The sequence below is a fragment of the Nylanderia fulva genome, unplaced genomic scaffold, assembly GCF_048542155.1.
Source record: "Nylanderia fulva isolate GAGA-0341 unplaced genomic scaffold, ASM4854215v1 Scaffold14, whole genome shotgun sequence".
Classification (NCBI taxonomy): Eukaryota; Metazoa; Arthropoda; class Insecta; order Hymenoptera; family Formicidae; genus Nylanderia; species Nylanderia fulva.
The window spans coordinates 3,166,566-3,189,148 of NW_028189622.1; the positions used below are offsets into that span (position 1 = coordinate 3,166,566).

At 35.8% G+C, this 22,583-nt stretch overlaps 1 protein-coding gene across 9 annotated transcripts in view; it reads left to right on the top strand.

Annotated features, from left to right (window-relative positions):
- Nucleotides 1–22,583, top strand: part of tei (irregular chiasm C-roughest protein teiresias) — a 325,060-nt gene that overhangs the window by 88,984 nt on the left and 213,493 nt on the right. For all 9 annotated transcript variants that reach the window (XM_085480183.1, XM_085480181.1, XM_029300679.2 and 6 more), the window contains exon 3: nucleotides 17,343–17,384. In XM_085480183.1, the coding sequence (XP_085336309.1) occupies nucleotides 17,343–17,384 (42 nt within the window). The remainder of the gene's footprint in view (nucleotides 1–17,342; nucleotides 17,385–22,583) is intronic.

Genomic DNA, 22,583 nt, shown 5'->3' on the forward strand with positions numbered 1-22,583 from the left:
AGATGAAAGAACTACATCTTTTTTCTCTTTTTTTAATTATTTTTAATTCAAAGCAGCAGTTACTAATTGGTGCATTTTCTAGATATTGTTACACATTATTATATTTTTATGTGTTATGATTAACTGTATGAATGATCTTTTTATATTATATTATTCTTTTTCTAAATTTCTCTTGACGCAATGTTAATTTCACATACATACGTGACTAAGAAAAGTGTTAAGTTAAAGTGTAATAGTGATTTAATGTCACTTACATTCGCTATTCGCTCTTGTACGCTAAGCATATTTCATAACGAGATTAGTGGACTTAATCTTAGATAAGGACAGAATATATAGGGACATATTAAGCTATAAATTTACTTAGTATCTACATATTATATAAATAATTTATAAGTTATTTAATTTAGCTTTCATATTTTAAAGTATGTCAAAAAGTTCAATGTTGAAAATGCATTGATTCTCTATAATGCGTCCCATATACATAAATTAAGATAAATAAATAAATAATTATCAAAAATATTATCAAATTGTTATAATTGGAAATTAGGTTGTTGATATAATAAATATTCTTTACATTAATTATTATGAATTAGCAGTAGAATCAGCTGACTGATAGTAAAAAGTACAAAAGATACAGAGACTATCCATCATTAGAGATCCAAGATTGCCTTTGAAATTCTGTTTGTAATTTCGGAGAGCGTTGGATGTCCGCGTTTTCGGTGCACTGACAGAATTTGGATCACACGGACCGGTGGGAATTTATCAAAGGCCAAATACAGCGAAAACTGTCAGGCTGCGATACCTGCCTGCCCGTCCGTTGCAGAGTGCGTATACGCATACGAGGTCGATCCTTGTGTATGTACAGTATAAAATACGCTCGCGCCACACGCATTTGCGTATGTATATACCCTCGGACACAATCTCACGGGGATAGCGCGTTACACGGAAACGCGGTAATTTATTCCACGGAAATGAAAAAAGAGCTGCGTTCGCAAAATTTGACGTGGGAATTCGCGCCGTCTGTGTCGTTGTAATCCGTGGCGGACACTTTACGTTCAGCGCTCGAAATAGACGCTCAAACAACTTTATAGATTACTTAATCAACTCGAAAGAATTTTGCTCAAAAAATATCTCATTATTATATTCATTAGATATATTATCATATTAAATATCATCAATACAAAATATATAAAAAATAACGATTTATTCTGAAATTATTATAATATGCTATAGTGTTACGTAATTATTATTATAATTATTCACTTCTTGAAATTTATTGTAAGGTGTTACAATACATGAGACATCTTGCAATGCATTAAATATACCGACGGTGTGAACATACGATACCACTAGGGAAAGTAACAACTTTACTTGCTTATCTTTCTCTGCAACTTACTGCTAGAGTTACTTGTTTGTCAGTTCTATGTAAATCTAACTTGTGATAATTGTAAATGCAGCGTGCACCTACTGATGTTGTAATTTCAGGAAAACTTTATTTCTAGTATTGTAAATAGTTCTCTTGGGTTTTTATCAAGAAGGCTACATTTTGTAACAATCTATTTACAAAGATGCGTACAATATTATACATTATCGTCTATTGTTACGTTTCAACGTTATTGTTACGTTTTCTCTTTCATTGCGTGGACTGGTTCTTGATTATGTCGTGATTGAGTTTCATGCTATTCTCGCAGTTACTTGTATAGCGTATTGCAAAGAGGTATCGCTGGCAGCTTCAGTCAACTGGAATGACGGATGCTTCTCATCCGTCAGGATCAACAATCCAATCACATTGCAGAGGAATAACTCACATATAACACACACCGTTGTCACGTAGGAACCGTTGTCAGAAAGAACCACTTTCATTCGATTCTAAACTTTTCCATGAATACTTTTTTAACGGCTTGTCGATTAGCAACAATTTAATTTTGATGACACAAAATCTCATTGATTGACCGATTCATTAAAATTACAAATACAAATTGATCCTATAACAATCATTTTTTTACTAAATAGATTTTTATTGCTGGGTACGGGTAATATAATCGTCATTAAAAGATTATGATTATTGATTTAATCGTGAAAAAATATGGTAATGTTACGCTCATTTTTCATTATTGCATCGTGTATTATTAATCCTGATTATTCCGGCTTATGGTCGCGAGTGGTGAAAAGTTTCAAGACCTTTCACCACCCGCGACTCGGTAGTTCTTACATATGTGTAGTTACGTATTTATCGTTGGTGTGCCCCTTTAAAATCCTGTTAATTGCCAACGTACTGACGTCTGCATGCTACTCGCTGAAGACTTAATCTACGCGATCTACTTCTCGCGACGAAGTGAGCCACGCAAGACGTGCACGACAGCGCGTTAATTAGGACGATGGATGATGGAAAAGCGTAATAAGAATGATAGTTTCGAGATAGATAAGCGGCGCTTTCATCTATTAATTGCGTCGAAGGAAATTACAAAGTGCTAGTCTGCGCATTTTCAATGTGTTTTTAATCCTGATTACATTTCTCTTTATTCCGGATTCTACATTTCGAATTGCATGTTTTAATTTACGTATTGCGGCGTGATTATTATCGTTCATTGAAAACCAGCAGAGACTTTTCAAGGGAAATGTGATGGTGCTCGCACTATTAGTGAAATTATTATCACAAATTATCATCGTCCTTTGATTGTACAACAGCGTGGTTACATTTCTATGATTTGTATGTTTTAATTTATGTATTGCGGCATGATTATTATCGCTTATTCAATTAAATCAGCAGGTGCTTTTTAAGAGAAATGATGGTGTTTGCTATTAGAGAAATTATCATCACAAATTATCATTGTCCTTTGATCGTTCAACAGCTGGCGTGTGCATTTATAGAACGCGTACGCGATTCTATATTTTTTTCATTTCGAAAACTGCCCGCGATTGCGCGCAAATCACGATAGCTTTGTTTCGAACGCTGATCGTGCGGAGATTCATGAAATTCGCGGTCCTCCGCATCGATGCGAAGTTTCGATTGTGGTTACGCAACTCGATGTCCAGTGTTCAGCATATCGCATTGCTGATCATTGATTCGCGATAGATACGTCATTTCTCACCGCCCGCATATCAGCCTGCGTTTCCAATCGAGTTTCCATATATTTTCTGCAATGCAAGCGCCGTGAAAAACTATTACCGTCATTTTTCGTGCCCGATAAAATTTCCTTCTAAAGGAAGGAGTTATTTGGGATATTCGCAGTAAAGCTCGTTTCTCGAAAGGAATTTAATTTCAATAAAAAGATAGAGCTATGGCTTTTAGAGTGAGAACTAAATTTATTTAATAATTTATGTACCGAATTCGAATTTAAATTAATTAAATATTATCTATTCATTGTTATTACTTTATTTCTATTATTTTATTTTTATTATTTGGCGATTCGGTGTATCTTTGATTGTGTCAATAGTGTTACTGTATTGTATAAATTTCGAAATAGCTCAACATGAAACATCACTCGATATTCAGTCATGTCCTTTGCGAATATGCGCTAGGACGTTGCAGCGTGTCTGCAGGCTGAAAGTCTTTGATAAGTTGGCCAACATCGCTGGACAAACACATAAGCGAATTAATGAGACTCTGCGTGCGTGGCGCACTTGTAAGTTCTTGCGCGACTTGAATAATGGATGAACTGACAAGACGGGCCTCGCGATATATCCAACGGTCTTTCCTCTATCCTCTCGATTATCTCTCGGTTTCCTCCTTCCGTCCGTTCGTCACGTTTCTTCGTGATTTTCGACCGCGCAACCGGACCAGTTTCTAAAACGACGACCAATGTGCGTCTGATTCGAGACCAGCATTGCAAATGCGTCTCGTTTATACGTGCTTGCAGGGTATGATTTGAAGAGTTTGTTGAACGAGATAAATCATGCTTTTACACAGATTTTATTAATCTTTAAATAAATAATCGATATTAAACTCGATCAATTGTCACTCATACAAATAATAATTTTTCCAATTAAAAAGAATTTAATTTTTCCCTCTGCATATTTAGTACAGTACAATATAAAGCCAGGATCTTTAAAAATTTTTAAACCCTAAGAAGTAAAAGATAATATACGCAGAATTAATTTCTCACGACGAATAATGAGTGCATAATCTAACATAATATCCAAAAGTTAATTCTACAAATCTTTCTTTTTAATTTAAATTTAAGAGTAATGTTCAATTGGATTTAATTTTTTGTTGTATCGCATCTCATTTATTGGAAGTTTCCGAAAGACTGGGTAGTCGCGAACAAATTCGCGCAACAAGGGCAAGTCGAGTATAGCGATTCGAAGGTTGGCCAAGCAGATATCAGAGATATCGAATTTCGCGTATTCGCTTTAATGGGCATCTCGTGTTCGGGCCTGAAAAGAAGAACTGCAGACGGACGAACGGTCGAGCAGATAGATGAAGTAACGGATAGTGTCTTGAAGTTATTTAATTAGAGAAAGGCGACTAGGGCGCCGCGGTGGGGAAGGGCAGGGGTACATAGCGGAGGGTGGTCGGAAAAGTGGAGCTAGTGAAGGTAACCTCGTATATACCCTGTATATTGGGTGTACCAGACTTACGGAACATCGTCTCAAGTGTTCAATTTCCGGACGAGTTTAGAGTCGACGTTCGTCCAGTGACGTGAAAATTTGGCAATGTCAATCATTGTCGTGTTTATTTGACGTTTGAAGCTAGATATTTCTCGACAGTTTAAATTGAATTTCATATAGAAAGGTAGAAACGAGTCGAAATTTCAAGAAGAGTGAAAATAAATAAAACAAATCTAATTTTTAGACTACTAAATAATTTTTTTCATTTATAGAATTTTTTCATAATTTTTTGTAGTTGTAATATTTGTGATTAAAGACATTTGATACAACAATTTGAGTACACCTTGTATGCAGTCCAGAGTGACAAAGGGGAGAGGAAGTAAGGTACGGTTGTATCTACAGTGAGAGGTCGTGCTCGAAGGCAAGTGGAAGGTCTGAGAACACGACATAGCCGTAATGATAAATGAGATTCGAATCATTAATTAACACCGGGAGACCTCTGGTGGATGGCACCATTCCGTGCTTGCAGCTTTTGCCGCGTTGATGGCTGTCAGCTTAGATTTAGATAACGATACGGTACTGTTATTATCGTTCGTTCGTCCGTCCGTCGAAAATGATGATTGTCATGGCATTCCGACTACGAGAAATGTAAATTAACTGACCGGCGATATAGAGTAAATAGGTAGAATTCTCTTTGTGGGTTAAAATTAATTGTTATATTCTTATATTTCGCCCGATTCCTACATAATGCAAATATTATTAATATATAAATTTATCGTAATATAATTGTCAAAGAATTTAATTTTTAAGTAAATTATTTCGTTTCTAAAAAATAAAGAGAGTTCTTAAGCTATTTTTACAAGTGAAGGAGGAAATTTGTATATTTTATCGCTTCCCCGAGAATATAATATACAAGCTATGGCAGAAGAGGCAATCTTAATTCTTAATGAAAGTCTGGATTGTTGGAAATTTGGATTAAGGTGGAATCGGATTATAGAGATTGCATCGCAATTTCCTAAGAGTTAATGAGCAATCGATGTTTGCTGTTACGAATTGCTAATTTCTGTTTTTGAAACTAAATATTTAAGATATCATTGCGATATATTATAAATAAATTATACATGTTGCAAACTTTTTGTGCAAATTCACCCGATTCACCCGTTTTATAAAACGCCGAATGTTTCAAGACTAGCGTTCTGTAAAGATTTTTTTTCAAGAAAGCTGAATTTACGAAAAGCTCGCGGAATATATTATTTATTAAATATTAATTATACAAGTGTCATGTCGGTTATAACATAAGTGAATCCAGCAATGGGTTTAAACGACCGGAACGCGACGTGCATTGCTTTCGTTCGTCGCGGTTTTCCAAGGTTTCCTGGCTGTCGGCACTTTGATTTCATACCACGGTTCACCGTCTTCTCGATATTGCCTCGCGACACTGTCCGTCCTGAGGCACTCGGGAAAGAAATTCTTATTTTAGACCTCGCCACACTGGAACCTTTCCACAAGAGGTTTTAACACGGACAATTTTGCGCGGACGAAAACTTTCGTAAATCACGTACGATATTGCACCACCAGTGTTGCATTCGTCGTGGATTTAAAGCGTGGTTTCCGAAAAACGCTCGGAAGATTTTAATTGTCGGCGTGAGTTTAATAAAATAATTTTAAACGTTGTCGATATCCCCGAATTACGTCAAACCACTTGCAATTTTGCAAAAAATCGAACAGGTCTGAGTTCTGTTGCAAATGCTTGCGCACGCGCACAAAACAATTGGGCCATCCACACAAGAGATAACGGGTTATATTTCCTGCTGATCCTGATAACATCGATCACGCATGACATAATTTTGTTAGAAAGTCAATATTTCTAGCCGGTAGCATGTAATACATGTTTCACATCTTATATTCATATTTTAAATGCTTGAAATAAAGTCTAGAATATATTGTTTTATATTATCATTTATGTGTATTTAAAAGTTATGTTTTAATCTTTTTATTTATTTTTTATTTTTATATATATATGTAAAATATAAGGTTAAAAGTTCTCTCTTTATTTTTGTCTCTATTTGATATGTGATAGTAACATATACGAATGAAACGAAATGTATCGATCAGTTTTTAAAAAGTTAATAAGAGTTATATGTATATTTTTATTGTGTTTATGTTTTTTTCAATTTATTTTATTTTATATTAAACTTTTAAAGCGCTCGATAAAATTTGTTTTGGAGCATTTAATGAATAAAAATACATAAATTACAACAATAATATTTTAATATGAATAATAATATTTATAATAAAATATAAGCTGGAACAAAATATTAGGAAATATGTCGATAATTTTCCGCAGGAACGCTGCAATTATCTCGTGCCAATTATAACAAATTTAGTATGAAACTTGCGGTTACACATCAAACACGTTAATATTAGCGAATTTGCTAATTGATTTTGAAATATGTATGCTACATTAATATTACAAATATTCGGGAATTTATATGTTGTAGTAATACTCTTATAAATTTGGATACTTCAGTTTCATTAAAAGTTCAATTTTATAATAAATCGATTTTTCTATATATATAGTATTAGACTCGCGAGATTGTGTTGTTATATCCATTTCACTTTAAAATGCATGTTTTATTACACATTTTTTGGTATTGCAGTGGAATAAAAATGGAATGGGTTCCGTGATATCGCGTTATCCGATGAAAGCTTATGGCGAATCGTACGAGAACGGCACTTTAACTAAAACCGTTCGACGACAAGACTCGCAGTCACCACTTCCGTCCTCGTACAACTTCTCCTTTCGAATAAAATAGCCCACTGGATGATAGCCACCCAGTTTTACGAAAGATTCTGCATATCGAAATTCTCGGCCGTAACCGTCGCGCATATGTATTCGAGTTTTCGCGAGGAAAAGCTGGTGAGACTAAAGGATGATCTCATACCATTTCTCGCACCCGCCTTATCACGTGCTCGCGCGCGATCGATTCGGCTCGTCTTCTTCGGGCTCTAACGCTCATTTATATTCGTCTAGCACAGCTTTCGACTTTTCGTGAGGGTGCGGAAAAGGAGGGGATGCGTTGGATAATCCCGTTGCAAGTTTCCGAGTAACGATTTGACATTCGCTATGTAGGGGAGTAAGTATACCCGCCGTCGGAGAATCGACCCCCTTTAACTGTTGAGGAAACGCGGCACACGATGACGAACATGGTTGCGTAAGCACTCCATCTTCCCTGGAGGTTTCGTTAATATCAGTTTCACCGTTCGCTTGCGTAACGAGCCAATTCCCTGCCAATGACTTGGGAAGACCTTCCCCTTCCGCTACTTTGCCGAGACGTATCCGTTGCTCTAAGCCGCCTGCGATTAACCCTTCTGGCGTTCCTAAGTGACTGCTTCGCTTGGTTTCAGCCGGTTTGTGTCAATTCAACGACGGTAATCGCTGCATATCGACCAGGATGTTTTCATAGTAACGTGAACCAGCTCGAGTCTCCTCTCAGTTTGAGTTTACGTAACGCCATAGTATACTCCAGTATAAGTGACGTAATATATATCGTGACGTAATACATATTGTGATAAAATCACTTAAGGAAGAAGAATATTATGCAATACTTCAAGACCTGCGTATTTAAACAATCCCGCAAGATAATAGAAATTTCTGCTTTTCTTCTGCGGCTTCCGGAAACGCCGTGTTTTGATAACAGTCGGGAGAAATGCGGTATTTCTAAGATTATTCGACGCTAAGTGCCGACCGTAATACTAATATGGTTTCGGCGTAAAACAACTGACCTCCTCCAGGATTGAATAAATCAAGAATGCGACAAAAGCTTATTATAAAAATAGAGTTAAAATAAAGCGCAGTGTGTGTAATGTCATCCACGAGAGATTATTTTCCAGGAAAACGTTAAATCTTGCTACTCTGCGCATGTGCGTCGACAGATTCAGTTTCACTTCAACGATTACAACAGCGCGTTCGGAATTCTCCACGGGGAATGTTTATGAAGCCTCACGTTCCGGCATATTTATTAACGCCGTTATTCGCGCCTGTGCATCGTTTAAGCAGCATTTCACTTTTTTTAATCATCGCTCATGCGCGCGTAATCGGATTTCACGCAAGACCGTACAAATAATTACGATCGCAAATACGTTAATCGAGCCGTGATTGCACGCTAATTCTTTATGTATATTTCCATTTGATCCTTTTAGGAGACGTTTATATATGCGTTTTTGTATTGTTTTTCTTCTTTCAATCTAATTTTTTTTTTAATTATAAAGTAAAAGGAAGAGAGAGAGAAATAAAGAAATTTCTTCTAAAGTTACAAACTTCCTCAAAGAAGAGAATCTCGTTATCAAAGTATTAATTCTCTCGGAAGCTATATTTCTGGAGCTGATTTATATATCTGCGAAAGAGAGGAGAAACATGCGGTAATCAAGCAATAAAAATTTCTCTTCTAAAATGTCATCATCTTTTCTAAACAGTATTAATATCCCGTGTTTGCCCTCTTTTTTCGCATCCACTTTTCTTTTTGAAATTTTCTCTTCGTGCATTTCTTCATTATATATTCCTCGTATGAAATTCCTCATATGAAGTTTATTTTATTTAGTGCTTGTTAGCAAATGCGCTGAATGTTTGATGCTTCTCTCTTCTACGGTTCTTTCTAATTTATTGACTTATAATTAACGTTTTCCCTCTACGAATTGCGAGCGATTTCACGTATACTTTTCTGCCTTTCTTTCTAATCTTAACTTTACGCAAGATGTGTTAGCGCTCTAACTGAAAAATAATTTTCTATTTGCAGATCGTACATTTTAAGACACGTCTCTAATAAATTACGTTATATTAATCAATTTACGTAAATTAAAAATTACGATAAGTTTTCGAATTGTTTTTTTTTTGAGAATTATCTTAATGTATATATTACTACATATATTACTACAATATTATTTATTAAAGATATTTTAATCTATTTTACGAGAAAGCACATATATACATATATTATATATGTGTGTTATTATATATTTTATAATGCGAATTAAGTAATTGAGTCAAAATATAACGTTTTTCCCTTTTTCTATATATGTTATTCGTTAAAATAGTTTTTTATGGATTTTTTTTAAACTCAATTTTCTAGTCGATGTACAAATATGTTAGAAACAACGGCTTCTACAAAATGTATGATATAATACTTGCACTGCAGTTTACAAACTACCAATATTTATTGAAAAACACGTATCCTAGCGTCGACAAATTTTCACTGCTTTGATACGATATTTCTTAAATATTTAAAGCTCAACAAGCTTTACAAATACAAATTTTGTTTTGCCATAAGACTATTTAATTTTATTAAGACTCCTCTTCAAAATTTTTTTCTTTTCTAAATTAAAAATTTATTTCAAGATTATCACGTTTTATTATCATGATGAATTATAAAATAATAAATCATAAGAGAGTTATGCATCGTTTCTAATTTAAAATTACAAAATGTAGCAAGTGTTATTTTAATGTTTCTTTTTCTTGTGGTTAAATTAAAAAAAAATTGTAGAATATTTTTATATGTAAGGTACGATACTTTAAAAAATATTTAACATACATTTTACAGCACATTATATATATTTCATATAGCAGTTTCGTCGTTCCGTACCGAAATGGTTGCATCGCGGTTAAGTGAAACGCATGCTGAAACGCACATACGCTCTTCTTTTTCCATTTTCATCTATATTCCTTTGCGTTTCCTACCTGCCTTTTACTCTTTATGTCGTTTATTCAGTTCTATTTCGCGTGTTAGCTGCCACACGCGTTTACCACCGTAACATTCTCGTTCGCCAAGCCGATTTGGGAGAATCACCATCGTGCATGTGTATGTGTGTATGCATGAGACGCGCCGCAGCAATTTCGAATGAATTTTTCGTATTTTCAACGATATAGTTGGCGCTTCCCTATCGTCTACAAACGAACGAGCGCGACTTGTATGTATGTATGTACACGAAATTGGTGAGGCTCTCAGTGACACGAACTCGTTATTTTTCTACGCGGCTTGGCGCCCGCGATTTGTCTTCTATCGATTTCCACGGTGCGCCATTCAAAAGTCGATATTTCGCTTGTCGATCGTACCAAACGAGCCAATTTTACGCGCAGTGTGTTTATCAAGTTTTATAAATTTGCTAGTTATTAGATTGCCCATTCGTATACGGTGTGTGTGAAAATAATATACTTACTGTACATTTTCTATGTACTATATTTTAATTACTGTATTTTAATTAACGTTCTCTCTCTCTCTCTCCATGTAGTTTCACAAGTAATAGGAAAATTATACTATAATATTACATTTTTTACAGAAACAGTTCTACAATTATTCTATGAAAATGAAACAAAACTTTGGACAAATAATTATAGTTTTTAATGCTTTTACATATGGATAAAATTCAATTTAATATATTTTTTTCGTCAAATTCAATATTTATCTTATGACACATAGATATTATATCCATATTCTCTCATAGTTATTCGTTACAAATTGCGCGCATATTAAACATAACGAATATTCCATTATTGGAATGAGATATTAATTTCTTTCTGAAGTGCGCTTTGATACGCTTGTGTTCCCTTTGACAGTTACAGCTTCGCTCAGTTTTTATATAATGGATATTCCACTCCAGTGAAACGGTAAATCCACGATATATTTTTTTTGTTTTGCGTCGATCCGATGTCAAAGGCAGAATTTTCGTTTCGCGCGTTTTTGAACAAAAACTACAAACGCATGCTTATTATTATTTTATATATAATATTTCAAAATAATAAGTGAAAGTTGTATGCATAATAATTGGGACACGTATACAAACATTGTGTAGGCTTGTGCTTCAATCCACCTACGAAAAAAATATTGCTGGTTTCTATTCAATATAAAATGTTACTGCATACATATACTCTTTCCTACGTCTGATCCGGGTTATATGATTCTAGAAATATGTATATTCAGACAAGATTTCAGAGAAAAATATATACAGAGAAATATGCATGTCGTGTGTACATTTTGAAAACTATCCGTTTAATTTGGCAGTTCCGCTTTGTGCTTGTCTTTTTTTGATGATGATTTTCGAAAACGGAAATTACTTTCCAGCGCATAGCACGCGAGAATTCGTCCGCTTTGTGAATTACATCAAAATGGAATTGGGGTCTTTCTCTCTCTCTCTCTCTCTCTCTCTCACGAATTCGCAAATGATCCTGGGACATTCCGGACTATCGAGCGAATTTGCCGTAAAACGAATTAACTCGTAATTATATTGAAATATAACCTAACGTGGTATAGCAAAAATTGTTCGTTTCACGGTATAAAATTACGTTTTAATGTGATACTAGAAGAACATTTTTTTAAGGAAGCAGATATGCAAAAAAAAAAAAAAAAAAAAAATACATTTATAATATATTGTAGAGATAATATGTCCTATTTTGTTATTTTTTAATTATCCATGAAACACGGATTTTGTCATACATTGAAATTGCTTAAATTTACCAGAGTGGATAGGTACATATATTAAAGAGTGCAATTAATTTGCAATAAAAGTTTTCGGAGTTATTTGTAAATATCTCAATATTAAAGTTCTCTGTGAAAATGCCATTGATTTGATTAATTTTATTTCAGTCCGCGATATAATAAAATCACGATATTTGATATAGATATAGGTGAGTGCACCAAGCCAATGTTTCAGCGTTTATATATTTCTGTAAAAAATTAGTTTTCCTGCTTTTCGGAATGGCCGCTACATATACGCATCACTTTTCACAAATCATCCCTCGAATAATAACGATAAATCGAACGGTGCGGCATGAGCGAAACGTGGTCGAACATCGCTGGTAGCGATCTCGTAAAACAAAACGCGAGTCTCTTTTTCCGGTATATCGGCTCGCAAAGTACGGTCATCATACTTGGAAACGGCGTGTATCTATCGTCGCGCATATACGTGAAATATTTTACGGCTTCAGGAGAGCGTTGAGGAACCATCCCGAGAATATCATTCGCCCCTCTCTCTCTCTCTCTATTTCGATCCTCCATGAGGGTTGACGCCACCGGAGGGGTGCAAACGCGGGGTTGAAGTTGGGTGCGATCTCTTATCGGCGCTACGAGCAACGCGAGTCTACCCACGTTCTCCTTATCTTTCTCACTTCTCTCGCGGAACTTACAACCTCACTCATACATACATACGCGCGATACATATTGTCGTTTGAATGTACATACGTCGCGCGATATGTCGGTAGCAGCGAGCTTTACCTCTATGGATGGCCGCCATCGACTGTCCTCACCGTCTTCGAGGTCGTCGCGATGAGAACGTTTTTCACCGTTTTTTCGCAGATCTCGCGTGATCCACGTGATCTTTTTCCACGGATATAACCGCCGCGTTTCTCTTCCTCGTTGTTACTTCCGCGATGATCGATCAGCGTTCACATACGTACGTACGTTCTCGAATGAGTTCGAGTCTCGGCGATTGGTTCGAGCCCAGCGTCGTAAATCGCAGGAACGGCGATCGATTCATCATCGCCGCGCCGGTACGTTCTTTCGTTTCCGGTTCGGATTTACGGAAGCGAAACTTCGGGCTCTCGATTGTTTTAGGATCGATTGTACTAGCAGGTGCGCGATATGTGGATAGAGTGAGTCGAGTGCGATCGAGGGAGCGATATCTCTTTCACGGACGCTGATTATTTTGTGCTATGTATATACAAGGAGAGTAAATGGCATAAGAAGCAATTGAATGCAACTCTTATACTTTCATGAAAGGTGCTTTTCTTCATCTTTATGAAAAAATAATTATTAGTTTTTCGTAATCGCATTTGCAACATTACCTCATTGCAATTAAAGTTTATTATTATTAGATGCGATTCGTTTAATTACGTAACATTACAACGTACTGTTAGAGTTATGCATTTTTTCTCCGATACATTTCTTGGTATATTTCGCTATATATAAATAATGTATTAATAAGTAGTTGTACAATCTTAATTGCACGGAAATAACAGTTAATTAAGCATACAAATAACGATATTAATACAAATATTTATATTATAAAATATTTGCAGTACACTTGCAGCAGTATTTATTAGGTTACTCCCTAATGGTATTAGTCACAGCGTTCATTCAGCTCTCCCTCAGCTAAAGATTGGCGATTAATTGGATAAAACTTTGAGCCTTCTCATGCAGCACGTACATAATACAAGCCCCATTCCAATGTTCAGTAATCTCGTAATAACGAGGCATTGTAAATAAATAATGTTTAACTCCGTTAACGTACTTATGTACTTACTTATCCTGTTTTGTCTCGACATTAAATTCACTTTATAAAATAAATTTTCAAGTGAAATGTTACAAAATACAAATACTAATACATATGTTGGCGCTCACACAGCTTATAGTGGATTTGACATTTAAAACCTTTCTAAGAAAACGAATCAACTTTTAAGTACATTATGAAATTAAACTAACATTAAGAAAGTAAAAAAAAACTTATATTTTAATTCAAAATAAATGATTGCATTTCTTAGGATTGACGAGAGATGTATTGATGTTTTTGTAGAAAAGCGATTTTCGCGGCAAAGCGACTGTAAAATGTATAAAGTTTCCGCTGTCTTTAAGATGACAATACGTTCGTTTCAAAAGTCACTTTATTAAAGCCAAACATTGCCCTTTTTCAAGTTTTCCATTTCAAGCAAAAGAAGCTTATCGATCAGAACCCGAGTGCAACACCGTGCATACTCGTTGAACTATCGTCCACTCTCTATAGCTATAGTCGCTTCGAAAAACTCAGTCAGCTGGACGAAGCCGAGTAGCGAAAGTTTCCTGAAACTCCGGTGGCGCGGCTGAAAACGGGCGTGATTGAAATACATTCGTTTCGCTTTTCTCTTTTCTCTCCTCTTTCCCGCTTGCTCTTACTACCTTCGTTTTTCGCGCGAGGGATTCGTTGTCTTTATCCCGGTGCTCTATGTCGGATTTGTAATTCGGCGACTCGAGCCGAGCTCTACCATTGATGTCGAACTCAAAAGCAGATAAAGTTCGAATGTGGGCCGGTGGTTATCTCTTTCTTCCAGGTTAATTTACACGGTTCAATTTTGATGATTACAAACGAGAATCATTCAAAGTAAGGAAAGCCATTCATTATGTAAAATGAAAAAGCAGTTTTAATTGTGTATGTGTGTGTGTGTGTGTGTGTGTGGTAATTTTTAATCATGTTCTTTTTCAAAAAAATTTGATTTTGTGATTTTTCTTCTTTCTATTGCTATTGATAATATATAAAAGAATACAATATGATAAAATAAATCGAAAAATTTAATATGATAAAATAAGAAAGATCAAATATAGTATAATACATTTGAAAAAATTGCCTTTTTTAAATAAACTGTAAAATAGCCGTGTAAATAGTGCTTTGCAGAAACAGTTTTGTAGAACCAATCTTTGCTTTCGTTCATTGCATGTGATTATTTAGGATTATCCAGAGAGAAGCGTGTAAACATTTAATCCCAAGTGACTAAGGTGTACTAAAGCATTGGAAGGCTTCCTTTCGCCAGTTATATTGCCAGAATGCACAACTCGAATATTAAAGCGGAGTACATGACTACATCCAGTTTAAATTAAAATTAATTGAATCGCATTATCAAACTTTGTTTCAACAGTTTCATTGCGAATATATTGCACATATATTTGGATTTACAAAAGACTATTCTCTGTTAACAAATTTTATACCGTATTAGCTTAAATAAATGATTATTATTTTAATTGATTGCTAAATTGACAGGAATTTATGCATTAAATATTGTGCATTTTGTTTAAAAATTCCTTTTTCATATATAACACATACATGTATATATTTAAATATAATTAAAAATGCATTTTTTTGTAATCAAATCTTTTTCTCTTGAAATGAATAAAATTCTTATCAATTAATTTCGAAACAAAATTTGATTATAAACGAGAAAAATAAAGGACTAATCTTTATTTAAAATTACTTTTTTATTTTAGTGACATTCTTCAAATTAAAATATTTTTTTATTTAACAAATCAGTTCTTGATTAAAGAGAACAGCAATATCAAATAAAGTTTAATTTGTTATGTTACAAGTTGTCTTGATTGTATAACACATAAATAAGTTAAAAAAAATCAAATTGAAGTATACGATATAAAAAAGTTACGAGTGGTGATCTTATATGCTGATAGGATTGCAAGTACTTTCCTTCTTACATTCAACCTCTTCAAGTAACGAGCGGGAAGCGAACATGTGCAGAATATTTTGTTTCTCTTTAAAAAGATTTGCATGAGGCGGTTTAGAAAAATATATGCTTTTCACGATGTCTGAGAAATAAGGGATTATGTAAATCCGTAAATCAGTCTGCTATTCATCGCAATTTCTTCGACAATTTTTTTCTTAAAAATTAAAGAAACAAAAAAGTTTCTATTTACGAAAAGTAATAGAATTTAAATGTTTGATATTTTTAGCAAAAGAAAGCTTCGTAAAATAATTTCGTTTTTTTTTCAAGAAAAAATGTTATCAATTTTTATAAATTAATATATATATATATATAATATATATTTTATAGAATAACAGAAAAGACTGTTTCTTGTCTTTTATGCATTTCACATCACAATCTCAATCGAAATTTTCTAAAATGATTAAATTGGAAAAGCATCGATAAATCGTTTATTTCGTATACAAATTAATGTAGCAGTTAATTTGTTGATCTTCGTGTGGTAATTTTCGAATAATTCGTAAAATGAATTTAGTTGCACACGCAATCTAGGAAAGGACCGTGAGAATGCTATTGCATTCACGAGGGCCTCAAGGGCTGCAACTCGTAGAATTCGAAAGTTTAGATTGTACCTCCACGCTGGCCCCGACCAATTGGTTTAGCAGTTTCGGCCAGTAACAATGGCGGAAAATGTCGGAACTGCGATGTACCGGTCAGGGATGCGATTTTGTGGTATTTCAAACACAAATATAGTTATTTTTTATATTTGAAAACAAACAGATGAAAAAATACACATTTTATACGATTAATCTTTAACTATTAAACTGCATTTTGATCTAAGCATGAATAAATTTGTATTTTTTTCTTGCGATCAATTGATATCATTTTGAAGTAACTGTTTTCTTGATTTTTAAATAATTTATTTTAATAAGGATATATATATTTATTATAATATCAATATAAAATAATTACATTAAAATTCATTATATACGGAATATTTTTTAATAAAAATTATATAGGAAGTTTCTTCACTCTCAATAAACAAGAAGAGCCAGTGTAGATTTCAAAACGTCAATTTTTTAATAAATATATATATCAGTAAAACAATGAAGTAACTTTAAATAATGTTATAACAAATTGATATCAAAATTAATATTTCTCATTTAAGACATTGAGATTTCAACGATCGCAGAGTAAGTTAAATTTCACAATTAAAAAATATTTTAAATAATAAGGCATGTGAAAGTAGAACAAGTTATTTGTATATTACTGTATTTCACATGCGCGCGCGCAAAAATTGTACCATAAAAAAATAAATATTTTATCGGACTACGGAATTGATAGTGCGAACGTTTACAAAGTAAAACCACAGAACACGTATACTGCTGACTAACCAAAATGTTTTGCCTTGCCGTAAATAAATTTGTCGACGTTTCACTAAACTGTTTTGCACAATATCTTATTTCTTAATGCAAACGATATTAATTCGTATATCGCAATATTTTTTTCTACGCTTAATGCGTATATAAAATCAATTTAAAACGATTCTTTTCTTATTTTGTTGCAGGTTTAAGACAACGGCCTGGACCTACGGAGTCTCCGAGAGGAGGTGAGTGTCTTTTACTAAAAATATGATTATAATAAAAGCAAGAGTACTCACTTTCTTTTTTCTGAAAAAATATAGATATAAAATTTACTTTGAAGAATTATCACTCTCTTTCACATTATCAATGTAATAATATTTTGAACGTAATAAATTTCGTTGATTGGCAATCTTGAACAAAAATTCCATTTTAGAGCAGATAATAATATTATAATATAATATTATGTTATTATTCTGTTGATATATGCCAAGAATGTTTATATTCGATTATTTGCGTTGTATGAATTATGTTTACGTTGTAATATTAATTACATTTATTATCACTGTATTAACATAAAATAATATTATCGTAATTATTATTATTATAATGTTTATTATTCATCACGAGTGCCACGATTTTGAGCGCGCCCACGCGCTATTTGCACCGCATGCGCGCGAATCGTGTTATATAATCGAACGTATGTATGTATAATTCGGCGTGCGATAAAGAATGCAGATACCGAAATCGATTTGCCGGCTTTCGTAGACATAAAATTTGATTCGAAAGTACGTTCGAACCAAACGCGAGTGCTAATACCCTTGACCGTTTGTGCTATATTTTCGGTGCCGCTCATTAGCGTAATTGGCGTAAGCTTCTCGATTAACGAGAACGAAGTTCCGCGAATTCAGGTGGACACGGGACAAACGGATGGTTCATTCGGTACATTCGGTTTCATTAACCGACACGAATCGTACGAAAATAAAGACATTAAAGCGCGCGATTATGGTACATCGTTTAATTTAGCACGTGCTTTTGTTACTTCGTTCTCTCCATCGTGGGGTGCATTGTATGCATTTTCGATCGAGCGCAGGCAGAACTCGCGGCGCATTTGGCAATCGGGGATGGTGGTTGTACAAATTGCACGTTGAGATTACGATATGGCCGCGGTATTTGGCGTTATTCGTCCGCCGTAATTCCACATGAGCCCTAAAAACTGTTCGACTGTGCTGATCGCGCACTCTGCTCAGCGTGAAATGGCGCGTCCGACGAGAAAATGTTACAGATTTCGTGACAAGCCCCTGTGAGTGCTTTATCGGTACATTACGCCCGTACAAACGGCCGCTCGCGTTTTACGGTCGGTCAGGGCTTCATAGAAGAAAATTGAAGCGTTAGCGGCTTTTCGCATGCTCGTTCGCAGCCCAGTTGGAACCCGCTATCTTTTCCCGTCGCTAAAACGCGCCAATTTTTCCGACTTTCGGCCATGTTCGCGTTCAACCGCTAAAAAATACACGACCGACCGGCGGCGCACAAATTATTTCCGTTGGCTTTCAGTTTTTATTCGAGCTTGTGACATTACTCTTTCAAAAAAACAATCGAATTTTGTCTGTACCGCGTGTAAACACACATGTCCTATCCAATCCTAATTCGGATTGCTATTAATCGATTTGCCGATTTTTTTTTCTATTTTTTTTATATTTGATTGCGGATTTTTTCCTGCGCCACACACATTTATAACGTTTCGCATACACGGTAATGTGCAGCACGTGATTTTATTCAAATTGAATCGTTTGTACCGATTCGTAGTCGTCGCCATCAATCGCGCCCCGATAACTCTATTCTGCCGATTTATTGAGTCGGAATTCGCGCTTTACTGAAAATTCGCTATTTATCCGACGCATGCGGAACCAAGGACGTTTCTCGTACCGACTCGTTAGAAAGTAATATATTCCGTTAGCGGCTGGAATACCGACGAGAGAAGAGAGAACTGTCCTTTTTACGCCCACGGCCCGTACGGATGTCCTCATCAAAGGGAACATACCGTATCCTTCCCCGCTGCCGTTCAAGAGTAAATCGCTCGTCGCTCTTTCTTTCTCTCTCTTTTTCCCCCAGAGAATTGAATTGCGTCCGTTTCCCTTGCAATGGCATCGCTGAATTTTTAGCTCGTTTCTGAAGCGTCTCGCACTGTAGCACGTTCGTTCGCGCGATCGCGACATTACTTCGCAGACGAGCCTTCACAATCGCGGCGAAATCGCGGATTGGTCTAATTGAACATTCAATACTTTATACAGTGCACAGAAAGTATATCCAAAAAATATTAATCTCTTACAACAATTGAGGAGGGAAATTATAATATATTAATATACCTATATAATACAATATTATAATGAAAATAAATTGTCTTTGTAAAAAAACGTACATACATATATCGCAAAAGTATTGCAGATTGACTTTACATAAATAAGTCTAGCTTTTAAAGTGTATAAAGTATTACCAAATACTATTAAACTCATGATTCTCTCCTCTCGCGCTTGATTCATCTTTTGTGCCGCGGTCTTTACCTCAGTGTAACGGAGCTTTATTCAGATTCGCGATAAGCCGGTGTGCCCACGTTGGGTGGGCGAATTAATCGAACGTCAAAAGCGGCGATAAATCCCGTTGTACGCGCGGCCGATTCATCCCCTGGCAGATGGCTTAATTTGAACGGCGCACAGAAGAGTCTTCCGTAATTACCGGCAAAATCGAGGTTTTGTTTCGTATCCGCGATAGGGAGCGTGTGACGCTCTGACGCGATCTGGTCTCTGTCTCTTTCCACTCGCGTCGTAATTAAGGCCGAATGATGTTCGCCGTTTTGCCGAGAGTTTAGATTATTCTGTCGCGCGAATGAAACAACAACGCGCCGGAAACAACTCGATTATTTTTCGTCGCCCTCTCATTCGCGTTTCTCTCACTACCGAGTGGGCGTTCTCTGATTATATTCGAGGATTGAGTTCTCTAAATTTTTCCCAGTTTTCCTTTCATGCAATTTACATGCATTAAAAACTTGAACGCACTTTTATCTCGCGTCATTTCGTTTTATCATATATACTAATTAATATAATTGTTTCCATTTATATGACTTGTGTCGAAAACATTTGCATTATACGAGCGGTTATAATATTCTCGGCTTATGTAAAATATTCATACAAATTATTCTAAACTTTTGACGTAAATTTCCTGATTGTCAAAGGAAGTTAAAGAAAATTTATACAAATATGTAAATTTTATATAAGCTGAAAATATTTACGTATTTACGGCTGTACATTAGATAAAGAATATATTGCTCTTATATAGAAAATTGACACGGTATTTCGTTGCACCGTGTAACGATAACGCATTTCATCTAGCTCCGTCGTCGCGGAAAGCTTAAATCTTCACTCAAACATCATTGCCCTAATAATGTTATTCAATTGCGCTCTATTCCCGCGAAGGACTCTCGACGACTCATTTCGTGTTCGCGCAGTTGTATATGTACCTGGGAGGTTTCAGGTCGCTCATTTTCGCAGTGGTAACGTTTGAATCTAACGCTCGTATCTAATTCTGTTTAACGAAATGACCGAAATACATAAACGACGGCGCCGCGTCAAGCCGCGCTTGCGGGAAAGTTTAAATTATCCTGTCCACCGGGAGGAAGCATCTCTCTCCTCCACGGGGAAAACGACTCGGATTGGTCGAGTCTGATTAGTTCGGCGGTCCCTCGCCTGTTTTATCCTCTGTCTCTTCGCACCGTTCCTCCCTCGTCCTCCTTTTCGGAGTTTGGTAACTACAGCGTATACTAGGAGAAAGACTGGCAATAGCGCAAGGTGTTGTGCTACGACTTTTCTTCCGAACGAATTAACCAGGAATTGCGAAAACTGCCGGAACTGCGAGAAGGTGCCGCACTTCACTTTGGATTTTCTTTTTATATCTTGATTTTCTTTCTTTTTTTTTTTCTATTAAATATACAGGATATGAAGTTGTTACCGTACGTAACGACTATTTCCGTTTCGCGTTTAATCAAACCCCCTGTGAGATTTTAATGTCGCGATGGTTTCGGAAGCCCGTATCAATTCACATAATGAACGCCCGGAAGGTGTAGAAACGGCTTTATGGATCTCGAATGTCCCGAGAGACGCAGCGGGCTTGGTTTAATCAGCTGGCGGATATTCCTACGATATACACAGCAAATTCAGAATCTAGTCTCCAAAGTGGCGGACTATAATCTAAATGGAATTCCTCCAGGTCATCGAAAGTTCCTGAATGCGCATATCCTTCTGGTCGAAGTAATCATCCAGAAACTTGTTTAACAAAAAGTTTAATTATCGCGAGTATCGAGTCGCAGAATTTTGACAAAAAACTCTCAAGTTTGCTTATCGTAAATTCGATTATAATAAATATTATTTAAATTGTCGCGTCAATACGTCGAAGCGGTAATTCGGACAAGAGTCTGCGGTTCAACACATTTCTAGGTCAATCTTTCCCGAGATTAAACACGATGTGCATGAATAAACGCGAATAACTGAAAGGTAATAATTACGTCGGTGCGAAATATGAAAATGTATAACGCGAAATGAGTGTCTAGGGAGTCGCCACCTGTGGCGACGACCTGGATCGGATCCTGACGCATCGTGTCGCTGCCATAAACTATCGCTTCCGGTAAATCACGTTCCATATCTCGCTGCGTTGATGTGTATCGCGTGAATTAATATTTATGGCATTACGTTGACCATATCCTCTCTAGCCCGCGTTTGCTGCCGGAATGCGTTCTCCTGATGGGATGGGAGGTGGAAGGGAAACGCGTTAGGATTGACACGAGATTGCATTCGTATCAAAATGTACGCTATGTATGGATGTCAGATGGTGCACGCATCCTCTTTCCCCTTCCACAGCAGCGGGGGATCGACCGCTTCGAAATAGCGGCGTGGAAAAAATTGAGCCGAAATAAACGAGACGGGAATTAAACGAATTCAACGAGCCGTGGGGTATACTATACATCAAAGAGTGGCCGCGTGAGAGAACGCGAGAGGCGCGAGTTCCCTTTTTGTATGGATCGCCGCGGCAAATAGGATGCAGGATAAAACTGTCGGATTATCTACAACGATTCATCATGTTCCGATCAGTCGCGCGACGCCACAGATGTTCACGTGGGCGTACAAAATTTGGATTTCGCGTAATCGGTTTATTTTTTTAATCACGGAGTCGGATTTAACTTTCGTTCCATAGACCGTTGCTCAATTTTGATATCTATGTTGTATCTCGATTTCTGACATCGATTTGCATTGTAATATCTTTATATCTTTAATAAGAAAAATGTCGTTATTATATAATGTTGTTACATATACATTGTTCCTTCCAATCGGAGTTATATAACTTAAACGGTTAACAGAATCTTGAAGCTTCCCCTGAGGGAAGATACATTAGAATGTAAT